The sequence below is a fragment of the Thalassophryne amazonica genome, unplaced genomic scaffold (assembly GCF_902500255.1).
Source record: "Thalassophryne amazonica unplaced genomic scaffold, fThaAma1.1, whole genome shotgun sequence".
Lineage (NCBI taxonomy): Eukaryota > Metazoa > Chordata > Actinopteri > Batrachoidiformes > Batrachoididae > Thalassophryne > Thalassophryne amazonica.
Window position 1 is genome coordinate 1,382,104 of NW_022986231.1, and position 20,774 is coordinate 1,402,877.

The 20,774-nt window shown below is 34.3% G+C and overlaps 1 protein-coding gene across 1 annotated transcript in view; it reads left to right on the plus strand.

Annotated features, from left to right (window-relative positions):
• LOC117505618 (NHL repeat-containing protein 3-like) overlaps positions 1 to 4,072 on the plus strand; it is a 28,451-nt gene extending 24,379 nt beyond the window's left edge. The window contains exon 3 of the mRNA XM_034165198.1: positions 2,929 to 4,072. Within this exon, the coding sequence (XP_034021089.1) occupies positions 2,929 to 3,528 (600 nt within the window). The 3' untranslated portion in view covers positions 3,529 to 4,072. The remainder of the gene's footprint in view (positions 1 to 2,928) is intronic.
• The last annotated feature ends 16,702 nt before the right edge of the window (positions 4,073 to 20,774 follow it).

Sequence of the window (20,774 nt, forward strand, 5' to 3'; positions counted from 1 at the left end):
AATCAAATAGTTGTCTGCTTTGATTTCCTGGCCTGTATGTCTTTTGATGCACTGAAATAGAAATGGAATATGGTTACTATATTTATTAGACGTAGTATAGTATAGTAGACGTGATCTTGAGACAGCCATTCATGCTTTCATCAGCTCCAGACTTGATTAATGCACTTTATTCGGGCATTAATCAGTCGTCTCTTGCACATCTCCAGTTGGTGCAGAATGCTGCTGCTCGTCTTTTAACAAACACACTTTTAGACGTGAGCATATTACGCCCGTCCTGTACTCACTCCACTGGCTTCCAGTTTGTTTTAGAATTGATTTTTAAAATTTTAATGTTTGTTTTTAAAGCTATTTATGGCCTTGCACCTCCCTACTTGTCTGAAATTTTAACTTTGTGCACCTACAGTAGGACATTAAGGGCGTCTGGCCAGCTTTACCAGACCACAATATCATCTGCAAACATCATAGTCCATGGAGACTCTTGTCTGATCTCATCTGTCGCAGACTTACGGCCAATTTAAAGTTTCCAGTCCAGCTAACCTGCATGTCTTTGGGTGTGGGAGGAAGCCGGTGCACCCGGACCCACACAAACACGGGGAGAACATGCAGACTCCACACAGAAGGCCACAGGTCGGAATTGATCACGTGACCTTCTTGCTGCAAGGCAACAATGCTGAAAACTAAGCCACTGTGCTGCCCCTGAAATTCAGGTAGTTTTTATGTGGAAATGTATTGATGACAATTATTTAGACGTTTTGACAAAAACTTAACTGTGTTAACTCGGGGTTGCCACAGCAAATCTGAGGTTGGTCTGAATGTTGAATTAGCACAAGTTTTATGCCTGATGCCCTCCCTGACGCAACTCCACATTACATGTGGTAGGGGTGGGGTTTGGGCCTTCCACATGGAAACCAAGTGCACTAACCACTTCATTACTGATTTTATATTAGTGGTGCAGGGGTCAGTGAAGAATTACACAGGGGTCAAAATTAAAAATGTTACAATCATATTGAAAGGTGTACCATATTATTTTCCTCATCATAATGATTCTAAAAAGGTTTGGACCATCTATGACTGAATATTGTTTTTTAAAAACAACTAAAAGGATCACAAAGGTCAGTTTCAGTTTGTGCAAGGTTCAAAAGTTGAAGTTGCTCCAATTTTAGTAAAAAGCGATAGAACTTATTGGTTGAGTTAATAAAATTTTAAAAAGGAATAGTTTGGACCATCTGTCATGCTTAGTTATGCTATGGGGTAACATATGTCACATGTCATAGAATCCAGTGGACGTCAGCCTTGATTGACCTTACTTTGGAGACCAAACATTTATCACAGACAAAACTATTCCATTTATTAATAAGAATAACCCAGAGCTTCCCTCTGAAGTTCTTGCTGTCAACAACAGGAAAGTAACGTCTTCAGTCTTTGCCTTCACTGACAAAGCAACTGTGGTCTCCTGTTGCCCCAAGAAAGGGAAAAATGTCCTCCTGCTCAGCACCATGAACAAAGATGCTGCCCTAGCAGCAGAGAAGACAAAACAAAAACAAAAAAACAAACAAACAAACAAAAAAACCCCACAAATGGTGCTGGACTACAGTGAGACAAAGGGAGGGGTGGACAACCCGGACAGGGTCACAGCTACTTACAGTTGTCGACACATGACTGCCCCTTGGGCCTTTGTCATCTTCTTCCACATCTTTGATGTGAGTGCATACAGTGTGTTTGTGATATGGTGTGAAATAAACAAGGACTGGAACAGGAGAAAACTGAGTCGAAGGAGGATTTTCCTGGAGGAGCTTGGAAATGCACTGGTGAAACCTCAGACTGAGAGAAGACCATGATTTCCAAGAGCATCAACAGCTGCTGCAGCTATTGTGAAGGACATAGTCAGAGACAAACACCCCAACTCCTCCAGTGACACAAACCGCGGGAAAGAAACACGGCAGGTGTCAGGTTTGTCCTACCCGAAATGATTCGAAGACCAGCATGACCTGTTCACTATGCAAGAAATATGTCTGCAAAGAGCATGTGCACACTGTCTGCACATGCTGTGTAAAGTAGTGCAGACTAGAAGCTTGACTGTGGAACTGTTCCATGTTCTATCTGACTTGTTATGATTTTCTGTTTCACAAATGGGTGAATTTTCTAACATGTAAACCCCCTCACTCACACCAAAAAAGCAAAAAAACAAAAACAAACAAACTCTGTAACTCTGTCTTTGCTGGTCCCAAACCCAGATAACAAAAGAGGCGGGAGTGAGGCTTTATAGTTAGCCAAAAATATGTTACAAAAAAGGAAATAAAATAAGTATATTTGTTTATGAGAGGAAGGTGGGGGTACCAACATCAATCAATGTGGTTCATTCTGTGAAAGTTTCACCTGATGGTGGTGCTGCAGGAAAGGTCATACCATCACCAAAGCTCTTCATTAACATCATTAATGCTGTCAGTAAATTTTAGAAGATTTAAAAACATTTCGAGATGAATTATTTCTATTGTAAAGTTTGGCCTGATGGTGGCGCTAGAGAACAGGTCATGCTTTCATTATCAAGGGGTATTTACATATTCAACAAATAAACAAAGTGCTTGGCACAAAAACTTGGTCAACAATTTTCTGTGAATCATTTTTGGAGGCAAATGTCCCTGGGGTCAAATTGACCCCAAAGGGTAAAAGGTGTTAGTAAAATTTGAGAATAGGAGGGTTAAATAATTATTTTTTAAAAATACCGCATTTGTGGTGTTAGAAAGGTGAGGAATGACCTTTGACCTGGGACAAGATCTCAGTACGTGTTCGGGTCTTCCGTGACAGACAGTCCACAAAGTTCCATTAAAAACTGTGTCTGTTGCTTACGGATGGGAGGGATGACGTCATGTCCACCTGTGCGTGCAGGCGACGCAAACGGTTTGAAGGTGTTTTTTTTTCTTTTACCAGGTTCTGGGCACTCCAGGGATGGCTGGCTCTGGGTTGGATCCTGTGCAGTTTGACCAACCAGCTGAGATCTTTGTCTGCGAGTCTGGAGAGATGTACATTGTGGACGGTGATGGAGGGATGAACAACCGCCTCATGAAGTTGTCAAAGGAGTGGGATGTGATCTGGATCCACAGTGAGAAGGGAGGCGGTTTGGCTCAGTTCAACATCCCTCACAGCGTGACCCTGGACAGCATGCAGAGGGTGTGGGTGGCTGACAGAAGGAACAAAAGGATCCAAGTCTTTAATGCCGTCACTGGGGAGTGGCTCGGCACCTGGGGGAGCTGCTTCAGCGAGGATGGTCCTTACTCCGTCCGCCTGACCCCGGACAGGAAGTACTTTGTGGTTGTCCAGCTTAACACCAATCAGATCTCTCTGCTGGACGCTCCACCGGTGGGCGTCATTGGCCAGTGCAACGTGGTCAGTGTGATCCAGCTGGCTGACGAAGTCAAGCCCCACCTGGTAGACCTGGACCTGAAGACCGGGGCTCTGTATGTGGCTGAGATTGGAGCCCAGCAGGCCCAGAAGTTCACCCCCTTTAGCCTGGGGGGCAGTTTTCTTTAAAAGAACTGCTGGGATTTAGTGTGAGTGTAAAAAATCTATTGTTAAAAATGGACTGAAAATAAAAGGCTGTAAATTAAATCCCCTCATATTGTTAAACTGTTAGCCGCATGAAGTGCTGTCATAGAAATTAAATTCCTGGAAGCTTATTTTGAAATGTATGTCCTCACCATCACTGCACTGTTTCCTGTTTAGCAACAGGAGCCACAGCACCCCCCCCCCCCCCCCCCCCCCCAAAGGGAAAAAAAATCGTCATCTTCCAGGCAGCCAGGAAAAAACCGTGACATTCCTGGAAGCTGCTGTATCGGTGTAGCTGACTTCTCATGAACCAAAAACAACCATATTTCATCCTAATCCCGTTTCATAGTGTGTTGTGTGTTTTATGGCAACATGGACACATTACCATCTGTGACTGTGTTCAGATAACAAATGAACATTTTCATGGTTGTGCAAGTGCTTAAAATCCTTGAACATGCTTGAATTTTATTGCTGTGTTTTTGAGGTTTGAAAAGTTCTTGAAAATGTTTGAAATTCCGATGGCATTAATTCATATTTACTGTCACGTCTGTCTCATGAAATATATAAACTCTTGTAACTATGACTTCCATTTGCAATTTTTTTTCTCTTGTATCTCCTGTATAACTCCTGTTGTTTCCCTCCTGTTTTTTCTCTCCTGTTTCACTCCTGTATCTCCTGTTTTTTTCTCTCCTATATCCCTCCTGTTTTTTGCCTCCTGTATCTTCTGTATCTCTTTTGTTTTTTCTTTCTTGTATCTCTCATGTTTGTTCTCTTCTGTTTTTTCCTGTCTTGTATCTTTCCTGTTTCCCTCTTGTGTATCTAACCATTGTTTTGTGCAGGTGTGACGGAGTGACTTTTCTCAGCTCTGATCACAAAAGTGTTGAGTGAATTACGCACCAGATATTCCCGTTTCTGACTGAGAAATATAGATTATTTTTGTCTGGAAATTGCTTTTAAACAACCAAAGTTAAGTCTTCACATTAAGGCCGTCATGAGAACCCGAAGCTTGTGTACAAAAAGTCAAACTTGAACTGAAAATATGATGACACTATTTTTTCTGCTGCCGTTGGTACTGAGGATGCAGTTTTTCCACACCAAGCTTGGAAACACAACACTCCAGCAGGAACAGATTTGTAGTTCTGTCTCTATTTGAAGCCTGAAACAGAAAGAGGCAATAGCCAATCAGCGTGTGCCTTTGTATCACATGATGTGTTTGAACAAATGGGCGATGAGAAAACTTAAAATTCAAGTTTTAAAAAGTTCTCATTTTAACAAATGGGTTTTCTTTCACATGGCACTCATCAGGGTTTCTGTCTCGTTTTAGAACATTTACGTACATATAATCAAAGACAGTAAATGAATGCAGATAACGCTTCGTTAATGTCTCACTGACAGATAATGAGATGGATTCAAACAGTGTTACCGTGGTGACTATCCCTCATCATGATCATGTTTGACTCTAACTCATTATTTATCAGTGAGACATTAAAAGAAGCGTCACTGTTTCCATACAGATTTTCTCTCTTCACGTCTGGATGGACACAGTACACTGCAGATGACACACCCATGTTGTTTTAGTTTAAATAGCGATCTTGCATGATGAAGTTGAAGACTTAAAGTTTGAAAGATATTCACAGATTCGAAGTTCACGGCTCAATAGATCTGAAAAGAAACGTTGTAGAAAGACAAACACCACTAGTTTCTAACCTCAGGAAAGTAGACAACGAGCTACAACCTTATTTTTATCCATATGAGCCGTCCTCTGAGCTGAAAAAAATAACACTGATCTGAACGGGCAGGCGGCAGAGAAACGGAAGCTTAGGGACCGTCTACAAAGTGCATACATGGAAAAAAAAAAGACACCAGAAAATTATTGAATAAATCATTGTAATGAGTGATATCACCAAATTCACTGCACACATCAGTGGGGTCCTGCTGATTATACTACAACACTCACTTTTGGAAAAAGTCATTTAAAAACATTTTTGGAGAATTTTTGATTGTTTAAATTTTCAATAGCATCAAAGTCATAAGGTGTTGTGACACAAGATTTACTGCCCACAACAGTGGTGTTGTGCTGATTATACTACAACACTAACTTTAAGAAAAAGTCATTTAAAAAAAAAGTGGAGAATTTTTGATTGTTTAAATTTTAAATAGCATCAAAGTCATAAGGTGTGGTGTCGCCAAATTCACTGCACACAACAGCCGTGCCCTGTTGATTATACCAGAGCACTCAGTTTGGGAAAAAGTCATTTTAAAAAATTTTGGAGAATTTTTGATTGATTATATTTTCAATAGTATCTAAGTTATAAGGTGTAATGACACAAAATTTACTGCACACAACAGTGGTGTCATGCTGATTATACTACAACACTAACTTTAAGAAAAAGTCATTTTTTAAAAATTTGGAGAATTTTTGATTAAGTTTTCAATAGCATCAAAGTCATAAGGTGTAGTGACACAAAATTTACTGCACACAACAGTGGTGTCATGCTGATAATACTACAACACTCACTTTTGGAAAAAGTCATTTTCAAAAATTTTGGAGAATTTTTGATTGTTTATATTTTCAATAGTATCAAAGTCATAAGGTGTGGTGTCGGCAAATTCACTGCACACAACAACCGTGTCCTGTTGATTATACCAGAGCACTCAGTTTGGGAAAAAGTCATTTTAAAAAAAAATTTTGGAGAATTTTTCACTGATTATATTTTCAATAGCATCAAAGTCATAAGGTGTAGTGACACAAAATTTACTGCACACAACAGTGGTGTCCTGCTGATTATTCTACAACACTCATTTTGGGAAAAAGTCATTTTCAAAAATTTTGGAGAATTTTTGATTGTTTATATTTTCAATAGTATCAAAGTCATAAGGTGTAATGACACAAAATTTACTGCACACAACAGTGGTGTCCTGCTGATTATACTACAACATTCAGTTTGGGAAAAAGTCATTTTCAAAAAATTTTGGAGAATTTTTGATTGTTTATATTTTCAATAGCATCAAAGTCATAAGGTGTAGTGACACACAATTATACTGCACACAACAGTGATGGCCTGCTGATTATAATACAACACTCACTTTTGGAAAAAGTCATTTAAAAAAATTTTTGGAGAATTTTTGATTGTTTAAATTTTCAATAGCATCAAAGTCATAAGGTGTTGTGACACAAGATTTACTGCCCACAACAGTGGTGTTGTGCTGATTATACTACAACACTAACTTTAAGAAAAAGTAATTTAAAAAAAAATTGGAGAATTTTTGATTGTTTAAATTTTAAATAGCATCAAAGTCATAAGGTGTGGTGTCGCCAAATTCACTGCACACAACAGCCGTGCCCTGTTGATTATACCAGAGCACTCAGTTTGGGAAAAAGTCATTTTAAAAAAATTTTGGAGAATTTTTCATTGATTATATTTTCAATAGCATCAAAGTCATAAGGTGTAGTGACACAAAATTTACTGCACACAACAGTGGTGTCCTGCTGATTATACTACAACACTCACTTTTGGAAAAAGTCATTTTCAAAAATTTTGGAGAATTTTTGATTGATTATATTTTCAATAGTATCTAAGTTATAAGGTGTAATGACACAAAATTTACTACACACAACAGTGGTGTCATGCTGATTATACTACAACACGAACTTTAAGAAAAAGTCATTTTTAAAAAATTTGGAGAATTTTTGATTAAGTTTTCAATAGCATCAACGTCATAAGGTGTAGTGACACAAAATTTACTGCACACAACAGTGGTGTCCTGCTAATTATACTACAACACTCACTTTTGGAAAAAGTCATTTTCAAAAATTTTGGAGAATTTTTGATTGTTTATATTTTCAATAGTATCAAAGTCATAAGGTGTGGTGTCGGCAAATTCACTGCACACAACAACCGTGTCCTGTTGATTATACCAGAGCACTCAGTTTGGGAAAAAGTCATTTTAAAAAAAAAATTTGGGAGAATTTTTCACTGATTATATTTTCAATAGCATCAACGTCATAAGGTGTAGTGACACAAAATTTACTGCACACAACAGTGGTGTCCTGCTGATTATACTACAACACTCACTTTTGGAAAAAGTCATTTTCAAAAATTTTGGAGAATTTTTGATTGTTTATATTTTCAATAGTATCAAAGTCATAAGGTGTGGTGTCGGCAAATTCACTGCACACAACAACCGTGTCCTGTTGATTATACCAGAGCACTCAGTTTGGGAAAAAGTCATTTTAAAAAAAAAATTTGGGAGAATTTTTCACTGATTATATTTTCAATAGCATCAAAGTCATAAGGTGTTGTGACACAAGATTTACTGCCCACAACAGTGGTGTTGTGCTGATTATACTACAACACTAACTTTAAGAAAAAGTAATTTAAAAAAAAATTGGAGAATTTTTGATTGTTTAAATTTTAAATAGCATCAAAGTCATAAGGTGTGGTGTCGCCAAATTCACTGCACACAACAGCCGTGCCCTGTTGATTATACCAGAGCACTCAGTTTGGGAAAAAGTCATTTTAAAAAAATTTTGGAGAATTTTTCATTGATTATATTTTCAATAGCATCAAAGTCATAAGGTGTAGTGACACAAAATTTACTGCACACAACAGTGGTGTCCTGCTGATTATACTACAACACTCACTTTTGGAAAAAGTCATTTTCAAAAATTTTGGAGAATTTTTGATTGATTATATTTTCAATAGTATCTAAGTTATAAGGTGTAATGACACAAAATTTACTGCACACAACAGTGGTGTCATGCTGATTATACTACAACACGAACTTTAAGAAAAAGTCATTTTTAAAAAATTTGGAGAATTTTTGATTAAGTTTTCAATAGCATCAACGTCATAAGGTGTAGTGACACAAAATTTACTGCACACAACAGTGGTGTCCTGCTAATTATACTACAACACTCACTTTTGGAAAAAGTCATTTTCAAAAATTTTGGAGAATTTTTGATTGTTTATATTTTCAATAGTATCAAAGTCATAAGGTGTGGTGTCGGTAAATTCACTGCACACAACAACCGTGTCCTGTTGATTATACCAGAGCACTCAGTTTGGGAAAAAGTCATTTTAAAAAAAAAATTTGGGAGAATTTTTCACTGATTATATTTTCAATAGCATCAAAGGCATAAGGTGTAGTGACACAAAATTTACTGCACACAACAGTGGTGTCCTGCTGATTATACTACAACACTCACTTTTGGAAAAAGTCATTTTCAAAAATTTTGGAGAATTCTTGATTGTTTATATTTTCAATAGTATCAAAGTCATAAGGTGTAGTGACAGAAAATTTACTGCACACAACAGTGGTGTCATGCTGATTATACCACAACACGAACTTTAAGAAAAAGTCATTTTTAAAAAATTTGGAGAATTTTTGATTAAGTTTTCAATAGCATCAACGTCATAAGGTGTAGTGACACAAAATTTACTGCACACAACAGTGGTGTTGTGCTGATTATACTACAACACTAACTTTAAGAAAAAGTCATTTAAAAAAAAATTGGAGAATTTTTGATTGTTTAAATTTTAAATAGCATCAAAGTCATAAGGTGTGGTGTCGCCAAATTCACTGCACACAACAGCCGTGCCCTGTTGATTATACCAGAGCACTCAGTTTGGGAAAAAGTCATTTTAAAAAAATTTTGGAGAATTTTTCATTGATTATATTTTCAATAGCATCAAAGTCATAAGGTGTAGTGACACAAAATTTACTGCACACAACAGTGGTGTCCTGCTGATTATACTACAACACTCACTTTTGGAAAAAGTCATTTTCAAAAATTTTGGAGAATTTTTGATTGATTATATTTTCAATAGTATCTAAGTTATAAGGTGTAATGACACAAAATTTACTGCACACAACAGTGGTGTCCTGCTAATTATACTACAACACTCACTTTTGGAAAAAGTCATTTTCAAACATTTTGGAGAATTCTTGATTGTTTATATTTTCAATAGTATCAAAGTCATAAGGTGTGGTGTCGGCAAATTCACTGCACACAACAACCGTGTCCTGTTGATTATACCAGAGCACTCAGTTTGGGAAAAAGTCATTTTAAAAAAAAAAATTTGGGAGAATTTTTCACTGATTATATTTTCAATAGCATCAAAGGCATAAGGTGTAGTGACACAAAATTTACTGCACACAACAGTGGTGTCCTGCTGATTATACTACAACACTCACTTTTGGAAAAAGTCATTTTCAAAAATTTTGGAGAATTCTTGATTGTTTATATTTTCAATAGTATCAAAGTCATAAGGTGTAGTGACAGAAAATTTACTGCACACAACAGTGGTGTCATGCTGATGATACTACAACACGAACTTTAAGAAACGTCATTTTTAAAAAATTTGGAGAATTTTTGATTAAGTTTTCAATAGCATCAACGTCATAAGGTGTAGTGACACAAAATTTACTGCACACAACAGTGGTGTCCTGCTAATTATACTACATCACTCACTTTTGGAAAAAGTCATTTTCAAAAATTTTGGAGAATTTTTGATTGTTTATATTTTCAATAGTATCAAAGTCATAAGGTGTGGTGTCGGCAAATTCACTGTACACAACAACCGTGTCCTGTTGATTATACCAGAGCACTCAGTTTGGGAAAAAGTCATTTTAAAAAAAAAATTTGGGAGAATTTTTCACTGATTATATTTTCAATAGCATCAAAGGCATAAGGTGTAGTGACACAAAATTTACTGCACACAACAGTGGTGTCCTGCTGATTATACTACAACACTCACTTTTGGAAAAAGTCATTTTCAAAAATTTTGGAGAATTCTTGATTGTTTATATTTTCAAAAGTATCAAAGTCATAAGGTGTAGTGACAGAAAATTTACTGCACACAACAGTGGTGTCGTGCTGATTATACTACAACACTCACTTTGGGAAAAAGTCATTTTCAAAAATCTTGGAGAATTTTTGATTGTTTATTTTTTCAATAGCATCAAAGTCATAAGGTGTAGTGACACACAATTATACTGCACACAACAGTGATGTCCTGCTGATTATACTACAACACTCACTTTTGGAAAAAGTCATTTAAAAAACAATTTGGAGAATTTTTGATTGTTTAAATTTTCAATAGCATCAAAGTCATAAAGTGTCGTGACACAAGATTTACTGCCCACAACAGTGGTGTTGTGCTGATTATACTACAACACTAACTTTAAGAAAAAGTCATTTTTTTTAAAAAATTTGGAGAATTTTTGATTGTTTAAATATTCAATAGCATCAAAGTCATAAGGTGTAGTGACACAAAATTTACTGCACACAACAGTGGTGTCCTGCTAATTATACTACAATACTCACTTTTGGAAAAAGTCATTTTCAAAATTTTGGAGAATTTTTGATTGTTTATATTTTCAATAGTATCAAAGTCATAAGGTGTAGTGACACAAAATTTACTGCACACAACAGTGGTGTCCTGCTGATTATACTACAACACTCACTTTGGGAAAAAGTCATTTTCAAAAATTTTGGAGAATTTTGGATTGTTTATATTTTCAATAGCATCAAAGTCATAAGGTGTCGTGACACAAGATTTACTGCCCACAACAGTGGTGTTGTGCTGATTATACTACAACACTAACTTTAAGAAAAAGTCATTAAAAAAAAAAGCAGAATTTTTGAATGTTTAAATTTTTAATAGCATCAAAGTCATAAGGTGTGGTGTCGCGAAATTCACTGCACACAACAGCTGTGCCCTGTTGATTATACCAGAGCACTCAGTTTGGGAAAAAGTCATTTAAAAAAAAACGTTTGGAGAATTTTTCATTGATTATATTTTCAATAGCATCAAAGTCATAAGGTGTAGTGACACAAAATTTACTGTACACAACAGTGGTGTCCTGCTGATTATACTACAACACTCACTTTGGGAAAAGTCATTTTCAAAAAATTTGGAGAATTTTTGATTGATTATATTTTCAATAGCATCTAAGTCATAAGGTGTAGTGACACAAAATTTACTGCACACAACAGTGGTGTCCTGCTAATTATACTACAACACTCATTGTGGGAAAAAGTCATTTTCAAGAATTTTGGAGAATTTTTTATTGTTTATATTTTCAATAGCATCAAAGTCATAAGGTGTAGTGACACACAATTATACTGCACACAACAGTAATGTCCTGCTGATTATACTACAATCCTCACTTTTGGAAAAAGTCATTTTCAAAAATTTTGGAGAATTTTTGATTGATTATATTTTCAATAGCATCTAAGTCATAAGGTGTAGTGACACAAAATTTACTGCACACAACAGTGGTGTCATGCTAATTATACTACAACACTAACTTTAAGAAAAAATCATTTTTAAAAAATTTGGAGAATTTTTGATTGTTTAAATTTTCAATAGCATCAAAGTCATAAGGTGTAGTGACACAAAATTTACTGCACACAACAGTGGTGTCCTGCTAATTATACTACAACACTCACTTTGGGAAAAAGTCATTTTCAAAAATTTTGGAGAATTTTTGATTGTTTATATTTTCAATAGCATCAAAGTCATAAGGTGTAGTGACACACAATTATACTGCACACAACAGTGATGTCGTGCTGATTATACTACAACACTCACTTTTGGAAAAAGTCATTTAAAAAAAAAATTGAAGAATTTTTGATTGTTTAAATTTTCAATAGCATCAAAGTCATAAGGTGTGGTGTCGCGAAATTCACTGCACACAACAGCCGTGCCCTGTTGATTATACCAGAGCACTCAGTTTGGGAAAAAGTCATTTAAAAAAACAAACTTTGGACAATTTTTCATTGATTATATTTTCAATAGCATCAAAGTCATAAGGTGTAGTGACACAAAATTTACAGCACACAACAGTGGTGTCCTGCTGATTATACTACAACACTCACTTTTGGAAAAAGTCATTTTCAAAAATTTTGGAGAATTTTTCATTGATTATATTTTCAATAGCATCAAAGTCATAAGGTGTAGTGACACATAATTTACTGCACACAACAGTGGTGTCCTGCTGATTATACTACAACACTCCCTTTGGGAAAAAGTCATTTTCAAAAATTCTGGAGAATTTTTGATTGTTTATATTTTCAATAGTATCAAAGTCATAAGGTGTAGTGACACAAAATTTACTGTACACAACAGTGGTGTCGTGCTGATTATACTACAACACTCACTTTGGGAAAAAGTCATTTTCAAAAATTTTGGAGAAATTTTCATTGATTATATTTTCAATAGCATCAAAGTCATAAGGTGTAGTGACACAAAATTTACTGCACACAACAGTGGTGTCCTGTTGATTATACTACAACACTCACTTTTAGAAAAAGTCATTTTCAAAAATTTTGGAGAATTTTTGATTGTTTATATTTTCAATAGTATCAAAGTCATAAGGTGTAGTGACACAAAATTTACTGCACACAACAGCGGTGTCCTGCTAATTATACTACAAGACTCACTTTTGGAAAAACTCATTTTCAAAAATTTTGGAGAATTTTTGATTGTTTATATTTTCAATAGCATCAAAGTCATAAGGTGTAGTGACACACAATTATACTGCACACAACAGTGATGTCCTGCTGATTATACTACAACACTCACTTTTGGAAAAAGTCATTTTAAAAAAAAAATTGAAGAATTTTTGATTGTTTAAATTTTCAATAGCATCAATGTCATAAGGTGTCGTGACATAAGATTTACTGCCCACAACAGTGGTGTTGTGCTGATTATACTACAACACTAACTTTAAGAAAAAGTCATTTTCAAGAATTTTGGAGAATTTTTGATTGTTTATATTTTCAATAGCATCAAAGTCATAAGGTGTAGTGACACACAATTATACTGCACACAACAGTGATGTCCTGCTGATTATACTACAACACTCACTTTTGGAAAAAGTCATTTAAAAAAAAAAATTGAAGAATTTTTGATTGTTTAAATTTTCAATAGCATCAAAGTCATAAGGTGTCGTGACACAAGATTTACTGCCCACAACAGTGGTGTTGTGCTGAATATTCTACAACACTAACTTTAAGAAAAAGTCATTTAAAAAAAATGGAGAATTTTTGATTGTTTAAATTTTTAATAGCATCAAAGTCATAAGGTGTAGTGACACAAAATGTACTGCACACAACAGTGGTGTCCTGCTGATTATACTACAACACTCACTTTTGGAAAAAGTCATTTTCAAACATTTTGGAGAATTTTTGATTGCTTATATTTTCAATAGTATCAAAGTCAAAAGGTTTAGTGACACAAAATTTACTGCACACAACAGTGGTGTCCTGCTGATTATACTACAACACTCACTTTTGGAAAAAGTCATTTTCAAAAATTTGGAGAATTTTTCATTGATTATATTTTCAATAGCATCAAAGTCATAAGGTGTAGTGACACAAAATTTACTGCACACAACAGTGGTGTCCTGCTGATTATACTACAACACTCACTTTGGGAAAAAGTCATTTTCAAAAATTTTGGAGAATTTTTGATTGTTTATATTTTCAATAGCATCAAAGTCATAAGGTGTGGTGTCGCGAAATTCACTGCACACAACAGCCGTGCCCTGTTGATTATACCAGAGCACTCAGTTTGGGAAAAAGTCATTTAAAAAACAAACTTTGGAGAATTTTTCATTGATTATATTTTCAATAGCATCAAAGTCATAAGGTGTAGTGACACAAAATTTACTGCACACAACAGTGGTGTCCTGCTGATTATACTACAACACTCACTTTTGGAAAAAGTCATTTTCAAAAAGTTTGGAGAATTTTTCATTGATTATATTTTCAATAGCATCAAAGTCATAAGGTGTAGTGACACATAATTTACTGCACACAACAGTGGTGTCCTGCTGATTATACTACAACACTCCCTTTGGGAAAAAGTCATTTTCAAAAATTCTGGAGAATTTTCATTGATTATATTTTCAATAGTATCAAAGTCATAAGGTGTAGTGACACAAAATTTACTGTACACAACAGTGGTGTCCTGCTGATTATACTACAACACTCATTGTGGGAAAAAGTCATTTTCAAGAATTTTGGAGAATTTTTGATTGTTTATATTTTCAATAGCATCAAAGTCATAAGGTGTAGTGACACACAATTATACTGCACACAACAGTGGTGTCATGCTGATTATACTACAACACTAACTTTAAGAAAAAATCATTTTTAACAAATTTGGAGAATTTTTGATTGTTTAAATTTTCAATAGCATCAAAGTCATAAGGTGTAGTGACACAAAATTTACTGCACACAACAGTGGTGTCCTGCTAATTATACTACAACACTCACTTTGGGAAAAAGTCATTTTCAAAAATTTTGGAGAATTTTTGATTGTTTATATTTTCAATAGCATCAAAGTCATAAGGTGTAGTGACACACAATTATACTGCACACAACAGTGATGTTGTGCTGATTATACTACAACACTCACTTTTGGAAAAAGTCATTTTAAAAAAAAATTGAAGAATTTTTGATTGTTTAAATTTTCAATAGCATCAAAGTCATAAGGTGTAGTGACACAAAATTTACTGCACACAACAGTGGTGTCCTGCTGATTATACTACAACACTCACTTTTGGAAAAAGTCATTTTCAAGAATTTTGGAGAATTTTTGATTGTTTATATTTTCAATAGCATCAAAGTCATAAGGTGTAGTGACACATAATTTACTGCACACAACAGTGGTGTCCTGCTGATTATACTACAACACTCCCTTTGGGAAAAAGTCATTTTCAAAAATTCTGGAGAATTTTTGATTGTTTATATTTTCAATAGTATCAAAGTCATAAGGTGTAGTGACACAAAATTTACTGCACACAGCAGTGGTGTCCTGCTGATTATACTACAACACTCCCTTTGGGAAAAAGTCATTTTCAAAAATTCTGGAGAATTTTTGATTGTTTATATTTTCAATAGTATCAAAGTCATAAGGTGTAGTGACACAAAATTTACTGCACACAACAGTGGTGTCCTGCTGATTATACTACAACACTCATTGTGGGAAAAAGTCATTTTCAAGAATTTTGGAGAATTTTTGATTGTTTATATTTTCAATAGCATCAAAGTCATAAGGTGTAGTGACACACAATTATACTGCACACAACAGTGGTGTCATGCTGATTATACTACAACACTAACTTTAAGAAAAAATCATTTTTAACAAATTTGGAGAATTTTTGATTGTTTAAATTTTCAATAGCATCAAAGTCATAAGGTGTAGTGACACAAAATTTACTGCACACAACAGTGGTGTCCTGCTAATTATACTACAACACTAACTTTAAGAAAAAATCATTTTTAACAAATTTGGAGAATTTTTGATTGTTTATATTTTCAATAGTATCAAAGTCATAAGGTGTAGTGACACAAAATTTACTGCACACAGCAGTGGTGTCATGCTGATTATACTACAACACTAACTTTAAGAAAAAGTCATTTTTAAAAAATTTGTAGAATTTTTGATTGTTTAAATTTTCAATAGCATCAAAGTCATAAGGTGTAGTGACACAAAATTTACTGCACACAACAGTGGTGTCCTGATGATTATACTACAACACTCACTTTGGGAAAAAGTAATTTTCAAAAATTTTGGAGAATTTTTGATTGTTTATATTTTCAATAGCATCAAAGTCATAAGGTGTAGTGACACAGAATTATACTGCACACAACAGTGATGTCGTGCTGATTATACTACAACACTCACTTTTGGAAAAAGCCATTTAAAAAAAATTGAAGAATTTTTGATTGTTTAAATTTTCAATAGCATCAAAGTCATAAGGTGTCGTGACACAAGATTTACTGCCCACAACAGTGGTGTTGTGCTGATTATACTACAACACTAACTTTAAGAAAAAGTCATTAAAAAAAAATTGGAGAATTTTTGATTGTTTAAATTTTCAATAGCATCAAAGTCATAAGGTGTGGTGTCGCGAAATTCACTGCACACAACAGCCGTGCCCTGTTGATTATACCAGAGCACTCAGTTTGGGAAAAAGTCATTTAAAAAAACAAACTTTGGAGAATTTTTCATTGATTATATTTTCAATAGCATCAAAGTCATAAGGTGTAGTGACACAAAATTTACTGCACACAACAGTGGTGTCCTGCTGATTATACTACAACACTCACTTTTTGAAAAAGTCGTTTTCACAAATTTTGGAGAATTTTTGATTGTTTATATTTTCAATAGTGTCAAAGTCATAAGGTGTAGTGACACAAAATTTACTGCACACAACAGTGGTGTCCTGCTGATTATACTACAACACTCATTGTGGGAAAAAGTCATTTTCAAGAATTTTGGAGAATTTTTGATTGTTTATATTTTCAATAGCATCAAAGTCATAAGGTGTAGTGACACAAAATTTACTGCACACAACAGGGGTGTCCTGCTGATTATACTACAACACTCACTTTTGGAAAAAGTCATTTTCAAAAATTTTGGAGAATTTTTCATTGATTATATTTTCAATAGCATCAAAGTCATAAGGTGTAGTGACACAAAATTTATTGCACACAACAGCGGTGTCCTGATGATTATACTACAGCACTCAGTTTGGGAAAAAGTCATTTTCAAAAATTTTGGAGAATTTGTGATTGTTTATATTTTCAATAGTATCAAAGTCATAAGGTGTAGTGACACAAAATTTACTGCACACAACAGTGGTGTCCTGCTGATTATACTACAACACTCATTGTGGGAAAAAGTCATTTTCAAGAATTTTGGAGAATTTTTGATTGTTTATATTTTCAATAGCATCAAAGTCATAAGGTGTAGTGACACAAAATTTACTGCACACAACAGTGGTGTCCTGCTGATTATACTTCAACACTCACTTTTGGAAAAAGTCATTTTCAAACATTTTGGAGAATTTTTGATTGTTTATATTTTCAATAGTATCAAAGTCATAAGGTTTAGTGACACAAAATTTACTGCACACAACAGTGGTGTCCTGCTGATTATACTACAACACTCACTTTTGGAAAAAGTCATTTTCAAAAATTTTGGAGAATTTTTCATTGATTATATTTTCAATAGCATCAAAGTCATAAGGTGTAGTGACACAAAATTTACTGCACACAACAGTGGTGTCCTGCTGATTATACTACAACACTCACTTTTGGAAAAAGTCATTTTCAAAAATTTGGAGAATTTTTGATTGTTTTATTTTCAATAGTATCTAAGTCATAAGGTGTAGTGACACAAAATGTACTGCACACAGCAGTGGTGTCGTGCTGATTATACTACAACACTCACTTAGGGAAAAGTCATTTCAAAAATTTTTGGAGAATTTTTGATTGTTTATTTTTTCAATAGCATCAAAGTCAGAAGGTGTCGTGACACAAGATTTACTGCCCACAACAGTGGTGTCATGCTGATTATACTACAACACTAACTTTAAGAAAAAGTCATTTAAAAAAAATTGGAGAATTTTTGATTGTTTAAGTTTTCAATAGCATCAAAGTCATAAGGTGCTGTGTCGCCATATTCACTGCACACAACAGTCGTGTCCTGTTGATTATACCAGAGCACTCACTTTGGGAAAAAGTCATTTTCAAAACTTTTTGAGAATTTTTGATTGTTTATATTTTTAATAGTATCAAAGTCATAAGGTGTAGTGACACAAAATTTACTGCCCACAACAGTGGTGTTGTGCTGATTATACTACAACACTAACTTTAAGAAAAAGTCATTTAAAAAAAATTTTGGAGAATTTTTCATTGATTATATTTTCAATGGCATCAAAGTCATAAGGTGTAGTGACACAAAATTTACTGCACACAACAGTGGTGTCCTGCTGATTATACTACAACACTCACTTTTGGAAAAAGTCATTAAAAAAAAAATTGGAGAATTTTTGATTAAGTTTTCAATGGCATCAAAGTCATAAGGTGTGGTGTCGCCAAATTCACTGCACACAACAGCTGTGTCCTGCTGATTATACTACAGCACTCACTTTGGGAAAAAGTCATTTTCAAAAATTTTTTGGAGAATTTTTGATTGTTTAAGTTTTCAATAGCATCAAAGTCATAAGGTGCTGTGTCGCCATATTCACTGCACACAACAGTCGTGTCCTGTTGATTATACCAGAGCACTCAGTTTGGGAAAAAGTCATTAAAAAAAAATTTGGAGAATTTTTCATTGATTTTATTTTCAATAGCATCAAAGTCATAAGTTGTAGTGACACAAAATTTACTGCACACAACAGTGGTGTCCTTCTGATTATACTACAACACTCACTTTGGGAAAAAGTCATTTTAAAAAAAAATTGGAGAATTTTTGATTGTTTACATTTTCAATAGCATCAAAGTCATAACGTGTGTTGTCGCCAAACTCACTGCACACAACAGTGATGATTATACTACAGCACTCACTTTGGGAAAAAGTCATTTTCAAAACTTTTTGAGAATTTTTGATTGTTTATATTTTTAATAGTATCAAAGTCATAAGGTGTAGTGACACAAAATTTACTGCCCACAACAGTGGTGTTGTGCTGATTATACTACAACACTAACTTTAAGAAAAAGTCATTTAAAAAAATTTTGGAGAATTTTTCATTGATTAGATTTTCAATGGCATCAAAGTCATAAGGTGTAGTGACACAAAATTTACTGCACACAACAGTGGTGTCCTGCTGATTATACTACAACACTCACTTTTGGAAAAAGTCATTTAAGAAAATTGGAGAATTTTTGATGAAGTTTTCAATAGCATCAAAGTAATAAAGTGTGGTGTCACCAAATTCACTGCACACAACAGCCGTGTCCTGCTGATTATGCTACAGCACTCACTTTGGGAAAAAGTCATTTTCTAAAATTTTGGAGAATTTTTGATTGTTTAAATTTTCAATAGCATCAAAGTCATAAGGTGTAGTGACACAAAATTTACTGCACACAACAGTGGTGTCCTGCTGATTATACTACAACACTCACTTTTGGGAAAAAGTCATTAAAAAATTTTGGAGAATTTTTGATTATAGTTTCAATAGCATCAAAGTCATAAGGTGTAGGTGTCACAAATTTCACTGCACACAACAGCTGGTGTCCTGCTGATTATACTACAAGCACTCACTTTGGGAAAAAAGTCATTTTCAAAAATTTTGGAGAATTTTTGATTGTTATATTTTCAATAGCATCAAAGTCATAAGGGTGTAGTGACACAAAATTTACTGCACACAACAGTGGTGTCCTGCTGATTATACTACAACACTCACTTTGGAAAAAGTCATTAAAAAAAATTGGAGAATTTTTGATTGATTATATTTTCAATGGCATCAAAGTCATAAGGTGTAGTAACACAAAATTTACTGCACACAACAGTGGTGTCCTGCTGATTATACTACAACACTCACTTTTGGAAAAAGTCATTTAAGAAAATTGGAGAATTTTTGATTGATTAAATTTTCAATAGCATCAAAGTAATAAAGTGTGGTGTCACCAAATTCACTGCACACAACAGCCGTGTCCCTGCTGATTATACACAGCACTCACTTTGGGAAAAAGTCATTTTCTAAAATTTTGGAGAATTTTTGATTGTTTAAATTTTCAATAGCATCAAAGTCATAAGGTGTAGTGACACAAAATTTACTGCACACAACAGTGGTGTCCTGCTGATTATACTACAACACTCACTTTTGGAAAAAGTCATTAAAAAAAAAATTGGAGAATTTTTGATTAAGTTTTCAATGGCATCAAAGTCATAAGGTGTGGTGTCGCCAAATTCACTGCACACAACAGCTGTGTCCTGCTGATTATACTACAGCACTCACTTTGGGAAAAAGTCATTTTCAAAAATTTTTTGGAGAATTTTTGATTGTTTAAATTTTCAATAGTATCAAAGTCATAAGGTGTAGTGACACAAAATTTACTGCACACAACAGTGGTGTCCTGCTAATTATACTCCAACACTCACTTTTGGAAAAAGTTATTTTCAAAAATTATGGAGAATTTTTGATTATTTTTTCAATAGCATCAAAGTCATAAGGTGTAGTGACACACAATTATACTGCACACAACAGTGATGCCCTGCTGATTATACGACAACACTCACTTTTGGAAAAAGTCATTTAAAAAATTTTTTTGGGAGAATTTTTGATTGTTTAAATTTTCAATAGCATCAAAGTCATAAGCTGTCGTGACACAAGATTTACTGCCCACAACAGTGGTGTTGTGCTGATTATACTACAACACTAACTTTAAGAAAAAGTCATTAAAAAAAATTGGAGAATTTTTG